The sequence below is a fragment of the Solanum tuberosum genome, unplaced genomic scaffold (genome assembly GCF_000226075.1).
Source record: "Solanum tuberosum cultivar DM 1-3 516 R44 unplaced genomic scaffold, SolTub_3.0 scf00248, whole genome shotgun sequence".
NCBI lineage: Eukaryota > Viridiplantae > Streptophyta > Magnoliopsida > Solanales > Solanaceae > Solanum > Solanum tuberosum.
In genome coordinates, this window is record NW_006239172.1 from 611,363 (window position 1) to 619,607 (window position 8,245).

At 30.1% G+C, this 8,245-nt stretch overlaps 1 protein-coding gene across 1 annotated transcript; it reads right to left on the reverse strand.

The window, feature by feature from the left end:
* Nucleotides 1-1,104: 1,104 nt before the first annotated feature.
* On the reverse strand, nucleotides 1,105-7,540 carry LOC102583997 (protein DETOXIFICATION 29-like). Its single transcript, XM_006357546.2, has 8 exons — nucleotides 7,126-7,540; nucleotides 5,844-6,113; nucleotides 5,488-5,759; nucleotides 4,706-4,792; nucleotides 2,785-2,841; nucleotides 2,161-2,518; nucleotides 1,978-2,064; nucleotides 1,105-1,294 (listed from the first exon to the last, which is right to left on the reverse strand). Exons 1-8 carry the CDS (start codon nucleotides 7,471-7,473, stop codon nucleotides 1,229-1,231), a joined length of 1,545 nt encoding a protein of 514 aa, XP_006357608.1. The 5' UTR covers nucleotides 7,474-7,540; the 3' UTR covers nucleotides 1,105-1,228.
* Nucleotides 7,541-8,245: the final 705 nt, after the last annotated feature.

Below are 8,245 nucleotides of genomic sequence, written 5' to 3' on the forward strand. Positions count from 1 at the left end.
TTAGTGTTGTTGTCTATGAAACATGAACGAAGAATTATATATAATTTTATATTTAATTTTTTAAGAGCCTTCCATCAACTTAATAAATGTTACACATTTTCTTTGTTGACATTTCCGTTCCTCCTTTGTATTCTTTGTTCATTTTAGTTTCGCTTTTAAAAATTTAGAAGTTTTGCAAAATACTTATGAATTAAAATTATAAATTTTGTTTAGATTATATTTCAAAAAATAAAGTAACAACTCATTTTAGATTTCAGAAGTTATATTATGTTATTTCAACATTTAAAAATAAAAATATATATAATAAAATTTTAAATACGAAGTTTTTATCAATTGCGCGAAGCGCGAGTTGATTCCCTAGTTATAAATAAAAGTGAAAAAGGATAAATATACCCCGAACTATTGTAAATGGTATGCAGATACCCTCCGTCATACTTTTGGGACATTGGTGCCCCTGCCGTCCAAAAACTAGAGCATATATACCCTTTATACTAACGGACATACACGTGTCATAATCTTGACATTTATTAAATATCGGATGGACGGATAAGATTATGCCACATGTCCCTATTTAGTCTTCCGTTAGAGTGAAGGGCATATATGCTCTAGTTTTTAAACGGCAGGGACACCAATATTCCAAAAGATGACGGAGGATATCTACATACTATTTACGATAGTTCGGAGTATATTTGTCATTTTTCCCTACATAAAAATTGGTGTCAGACATGGTTGAAGCTCAAAGTTTGAAAATTGAATTTCTTTAAATAAGCTCTGTTTTGAACGGGTATTATTACAAAATATCAGTTACGTATCTAGGAGCTTAAAATCTAAAATTTCGGCGACTTAATATACTTGGATTCAGGGGTGAAGACGAAGTCGAAATTTTGTATAGTACTGCATTTGTATATGAGTGTATAAAGACTTCCTATAATTTTGTATAATATTATATATTGGGTGTATAATATTATATATCAAGTTTTTAAATATTGTTGTAAGAAAAATAATCAGAGTTTTGTATATTATTGTTTATTGATGTATAAGAGGTTTGATTTGCAGCTTCCAAAAAAAGAATAATTTTGGGCAAAAGTACCTTACAATGCTCAATATATAATACGTACTGAGAGCAGCAACGTTACATTGAATAGTGCAAAAGCAACTCAAATTTCCAAAAAAATTGTCACATACATTTGATGGACTTAATTAATACAATTACTTGCCAAGTCAAAGTTTATTTCTCTATTTCATTTGCTGGTTCCCCTCCCCACATTTTAATCCTTGCTGCTGCAATAGAAGCCTGCATTTTTCATACTTTGTGTTACAAAACTTTGATAGATAGTGAAGAAGCCCAATAAATATCAATGTCCAGTATGACTTGTAAAATTTTCATGGGGTATCTAAATTTTTAAATTTTTTGCATGTTTACCACCTATCGACCAACTTCAGACATTTGATGTTAAAGAAATAATCTGAAGTTTCATATGGTCGAAGTTCTGATATTCTATCTGAAGTTGAGGCATAAATGATTGAACTTCAGTCATATGTGATAAACTGACTGAACTTCAACCATATATGGCTAAAGTTCAGACAAAAAAGACTAAACTTCAATCATATATCCCTAGGGTTCAAGCAAAATGTCTGAACTTCAATCATGTATAGTTCAGTCACCGTATATCTGAAGTTATAAACTCAGGCATAACTTTAAAAATGGCGCTAAAATTGGATATATATGCACTTCAGCCTGCCTAAAACTTATGTAAGAAGACCATTAAATCTATTGTTGAAATAAAGGTGTTGCACTATAAGTTTGTTTTCTCAATACTTATTGTACTAGGGCAATTTTTATGAGTTTGGGGAGGGGGAAGGGAACTAAGGCAACTCAATTACAAGGGACGGATGATTTAATTTTTATACATCAACAATATAAAGTTCTTTCGCGCTATTACTATGTACATTCTATAATAACAAGTAATTACTTACCTCTTTGTTCCAATTGGTTTTGTAAACTATCCAAAAGAGTACAAATGTCTGAATTACAGTTCCACTAACCATTCCATACCAAATTCCCTAACATCATAAACAAAATTTGTAAGTACTTAAATAATAGGTTAAATATAAAAAAGTCTACTTTTATGTATATAAAATTGAAATGTTTGCACTTACTTGGACACCCATGTTGAATTTATAGCCAAGAATTAAACCCAATGGAATACCAAACAAATAGTAACAAGCAATATTGACATAAGCAACCAAAGCTTGCCATCCAGCTCCAATAGCAACACCAGATAGAGCTGGCTGAATATTGTTAACCACCATGCAAAATACTAGTAATGGTGTCAATTCATAAACAAGACGCTTAACTGATTCACTCTCCGCGAATAAGCTAGGGTATTGACTTCGAAAGACCAGTAGAAACACCGATAAGAGAAGCCCAATCAAGAATGAAGAGAACACTACCACCACCACTGAAAATTTAGCCGTTCTTGGATGAGCTGCCCCGAGTTCATTTGACACTCTAACACTGAAACATATTTTATCTCATCATGTTAGATGTATGTATAAGAGACGTACTATGGGTCGTTTGGTAGCTGGTTAGAGTTATGCAGATATTAGTTATCTCACCTTCCCTCATAGCTTATACATGTAGTTATGTGAGTTTCTAAATTGTCAACCAAACGTCATATAAGTAATACGGAAATTAATACATGAATAACTTATTTTTTATCCAGCTACCAAACGACTCCGTCTGGTACATAATTAATGTAGTCATTTTGGATTGTAACAAACCTTATAGCTGCATTGCATCCAATAGCTGCCATAACTGCCCATCCTAGTATGTTCATGCTGCAATTCCACAATTTCTTTAGACAAACATGAACTAGAAATGTGCATATTTAGGGGTCTAGAGCCTTGGTATACTTTTTACCTATTATCCTAAAATTTGCATCATATTAATTAATTTAACTTTAGAAGTAAAAAATAAAAAATCAAATAAAAATGGATATCAGTTTACTAGAAACACAAGGTGTAAATAAAATTGTATACTAAAACCTTACTAATCCTAGATTACAAAATATCGAAGGGTCAATAGTGATATATTCTTGCATCCAAAAATAAATTATTGGTTTCATCTCAATTCTCATGGAACGTGACTAACGTTAGTTATTTTTTAAAGTTGATTTGTTTAATTCTGTATTACTTTTTAGGAGTATAGTATTCCCTCCGTTCTTAAATACTTAGTCTTATTTTGTTTTACACCTTCCTTAAAAGTTTTTTCCATTACAAATAAATGGTAAAATCTTTTCCACTTAACCAGTTTATTAGAAAAGTACATGGTAAAAAATAATTTTTTAATGAAATTGTGAAAACTTCAATCTTTCCATACATAATTAAATAATAGTGGGAAAATATTGACTTTTTAATAGTAGGTAAAAATAGAAACAAACAACTAATTATATTAATTTTCTAAAATGATCAAATACTACTACTTTTTAACAAGGATAACAAGAATTTAGAAACGTCCAATACAATTAATTAATGCAACTACTTACCCAATAACCTTTGCATATTGACATTGTTAAATATAAATTTCATGTGAATGGTTGGTATATACAAGTTATAAAATTAGGTATATTAAATTTGTTCTCCGATGCCGTATCAAAGTTTGTTTTTGCCTTTTAACACTAGTTAGCAGTAAAAGGCAGACTCTGCTGAAAATGATATTTTATTATATTGGAGTAAATAATTCATAAAGGGTAGGGTATGCTATTAGTAATTATTAGATTCTTGATCTCTAAATTACTTCACCTACTCCAAATGTTAAGGGACAAAATGTGGGACTGTCAAACAATAATTTGTCGTCTAATATAGCTGTTCACTAAAATAGAATAAGTACGAGAAAGAAGTATTGAAAACGCTTTTAAATTTGATGTAAATTATTAGTTTTATTTTTATAATTATGGCATAATACATAAATATGCTATTTAAATTGACTTTAGTTGACATTAATGTCCTTCAATTTGGGGTGTGCACAAGTAAACACTTAATCTTGTATAAAATTGAATAAGTGGACACATGTGTCCTACGTGACATAATACACGTAGGACGCCACTAGGACACAAAATTACCAAGTAGAATGCAATATAGGGTCAATGTGTCTATTTGTTCAATTTAATACAAGTTTAAATGATTACTTGTGTGCACACAAAGTTAAAAGTCATAGTTGTCAGTTGAAGTCAAGTTAAGGATCATGTTTATGTATTATGCCCAAAATTATTGACAACTTTGAAAAAACTCCTCTACTTGACTAACTGAAATTATATACACTCTCTGATCTTGTCACATGGGTGAAATACATCCCTAAATTCACGTCAAGTTTAGGAGTATGTTTAACATTTTTCTCAATTTTTTATCAAGAATCTCATACTCCTACAAGAATTTGAGATCACTTGCTATGCCATGTAGCAACTAGGGGTGCATTTAAGCTGGCAAATAGAAAAATGTTTTTTAAACTGTCAATATTTATGAACAAAACTAACAATTCACGTCAAATTTAGGGATGTTTTCAATACATCTCTCTAACCATAAAGCTAAGAACAAAAAAAATAAATATAGTACTATAAAATAACAAATAGCAATAATGGTAATGAATAAATAAATATTATAAAGGACTCAACTTTTTAGACAAAAGTAATTTGTGTGCACTCACCAAATGGACAAGGCATCAACAGCGACTTCTGCATTCTTCAAATAACCAGCGAACAGGACTAACGCCATAAAGTACCAAGTCTCCAAGCTGCATAAACATATATATTTATTACTTTAACTTTTCCTTTCGTTTTGATTGAAGTCCGATTAAATTTAAATTTATACCGAAAAGTCCATATTCTAAGGTAAAACACTGTCTAATAGATGACTTCATACTCAGAAAGACTCGAATCGAATTCGAGACTTTTAGTTAAGTCTTATTGATATTTATTACTCTAATAGTTACATCAACAAAACCATAATAATTACACTTATCAAAAATAGTTAACGACTTGGACCAAAAGTCTCAAAGGTACTGCTGATGATATTATCTTATTTGATCTTTTAAAAAACGAGTATACTTTTCTTGTTAGGAAATAATAAAGAAAGTTATGGTAGATTGATTTCTTGCATAATTGCTCTTGTCATTCTCAAAGATTAAAAATTGCAAAAAGAAAAGATCCCCAAATATTTAACAAATTTGGACTCTAATACGTGTCTTGGTCTTATATGTCTATCAACTATGTATATGGATGGTTGCCTTCTCTTTCATAAGGGTATTTAATAAAAAAAATTAAAGTTGGTTTTATAAGTTTAAGACGGAATATTTTATTTGAAATAGGGATAAAATCTGCCTATAGTACTCTATCATTTTTAAACTTAGACTTATTGATATTATACTGAATATGTCGTAAGCAAGCAGAACAAAGACAGAGAAAACGAAATGTTGATTAATTTACTAACCATAGCATGACAGCAGAGGCAAGAGATAACCTAACAAAGCCCCATAGATTAACAAAAGCCTTCCATGAGAAACCTGACCATGCTTGTCCACAAGTACCACTAAATATATATAACATTTGCGCCACCACTATGAACCACCATGATGAGTTGAGCACCACCGCGGCACCGACAAGTCCCCACCCCAACTTCAACATAAGCAACCAGCTAAAAAATGTATGAAAAACCAAAGCTATTGCTGCAATCCATGCCATCACCATAATCTTGCTTTGTGACTAAAAATCACCAAAATATCAAATGTTCAACACATTATGTTTATACGTATTAAATTTAAATTGTGAATTCGTCTCTGTTGTTACCTGTAAGAATTTGGCTATTGGAAAATTCATAGCATATGCAAATAATTGAGGAATCATATATAAAGCCATTTTCCCTGCTTCCCTTGATATATCCTCTGTTTGTCCAATTAATCTTAAAAATTGGGCAGCAAAAATATAAAGAAACATTAAGATTACTGCTGTTGAATTGAGAATAACCCATGATCTTTGCATGTATACACCTAACATGTCAATTTGTCCTGCTCCAAATGCTTGTCCACATAGTGTTTCTAGTGCACTTCCCATACCCAACTGTCCATACAAAACAAAACAAAACAAAAAAAAATTGAATAGATTTCAGGGTGTAACTCAATCCGAAAAGCTAATTCATGAGGTGAAGATTTCTAAAGGCAGGAAATATCTCATAACGAATTAATCTAGGGTTTAACACCTTGCACACCAAGCATTAAATATCTAGTACAGGATGACAACCGATTCTAATAGCTTTGGTTCAAATATTATATATATCTTGAAAATTTATTAAATATGTACAAATTATTAATTTAAAATAAATATATAAATTTCAAACATTGATTCCGCATTTGCAACATGATATGAGGCGCCTAACATGATAAAGTATGTGAGGTCCATGAAATTTATAGTCAATATCTGCCTTTCAAGTAAGTTCTAAGCCACTGGCATATAATACAAAAATAAGATTTTAAGATAATAATACAAAAAAATTTTGTATTTTTTTTATTTAGAAAACTACAAAGTGTAGTTATCTATTAAAACAACAAGATATACAAAGCAATAGTTATTTCTATATGAAAGAGGTAAAAAGGGAATCTCTCAAGAATAAGGACAATATATCTTATTTCTATATATTATAATAATAAAATAATTATGTATTCTTGATCCATCTTGAAAATCATTGAAAAAATCAATAACCTAAAAAAATAAAACGTTTAAAATTCATAAATTTTAAATACTGACTTTTTCGATATGGGGGAGGGCCTAACATGATAAACTCTGTGAGGTGAGGTCCAGAGTGAGATGAAATTAATTATCAATCTCTTTCCTCTCAACAAACTTTCTTTTTTCAACAACTAATATTTAAGATGAACAAACTATTCCAATAATTATGAGATGTAACAATGACTACACACATCAAATCAGCTCATCAATCACCAGAAAAATATATGATGAAAAATAAATTCTTACTGAAATACTAACTGATAATTTGTAAAAAAAAATATAACATTTTTTTTCTTTTCTCACCGATTCAATAGCTACTGAACATTTTTCAACGAGAATTACGTACCATGACACCAAAAGAGAAACCAGCAATGACAGAATTTTCAACAGAAACAGCAGCAAGTTCAAGAGTGCCAAGATGACCAGCAAATGTTTGAGTAACAGCACCAAGAGAGTACTGACAAATTGAGGTGAAAATAGCTGGACCAGCAAGGTACCATAATTTTTTAGATTCAACAGTAAACTCTCTAAAGAAATCTTGAATTCCAGTGATAGGTGGAATATCATCAGCATCAGCAACAAATGAAGAACCAAAAGAACTTCTTATCAGACTATTATTATTATCAAGATCAGATGTACTGATTTCTGTTTGTGAAAGAAGAGGTTCATTTTGCTTAGAGTTGTGGTCTTCCATTGAAAGGATGAAATAAAACAGAGTGATTGTTGTATGTGAGTATATATATATATATGGAGATATACACCTAAGGATGAGTAATTAATTCTATGAATTTTCTTAACTTATATGACACCATATATCTTTTTGCATTATTTGTTTCCTATCTTACACTGTTATTATATTTTTAAAAGATTTATTTTATATTTATGTGTGTGCATTACAGCAAAAACAACTTTTAACGGTAATAAATATACACATTAGCAAAGAGTGTTAAAGCTTTTACCGACATTAGTTAATCGTCATTGGATCCAATCTCGTTATAGGCTTTAACTACATTTATAAAGAGTGTGAATTTCCACTAAAAATACATATTTGGTGGCAATTAAGTTATTGTTATTAAATATCATTTTTGGTGTAGTGGTGTGGATATATATATATATATGTAATTTGTCCAACCCGTTCATAATTTTATGAATTGAGTTCAAGATAATTTGAATTGGGTTCAATCTCAAACCATTTAAGTCTTAACTCATTTAAAAAAGAATCTTCAATTGAGCTCAATTTAGGGTGTGTTTGGTATGAAGGAAAATGTTTTCCATGGAAAATGTTTTCCTAGAAAATGTTATCCTGGAAAACAAGTTGATTTTTGACTTATTTTCTCATGTTTAGTTGGTGAGTAGAAAATATTTTCCGAAATTTTTTTTAGTGTTTGATTTATGAATGAAAAAATATTTTTGAGAAATATCTTTTATTTTTACTAGAGTAGAAAATAATTTTTGAAATTGAAAAC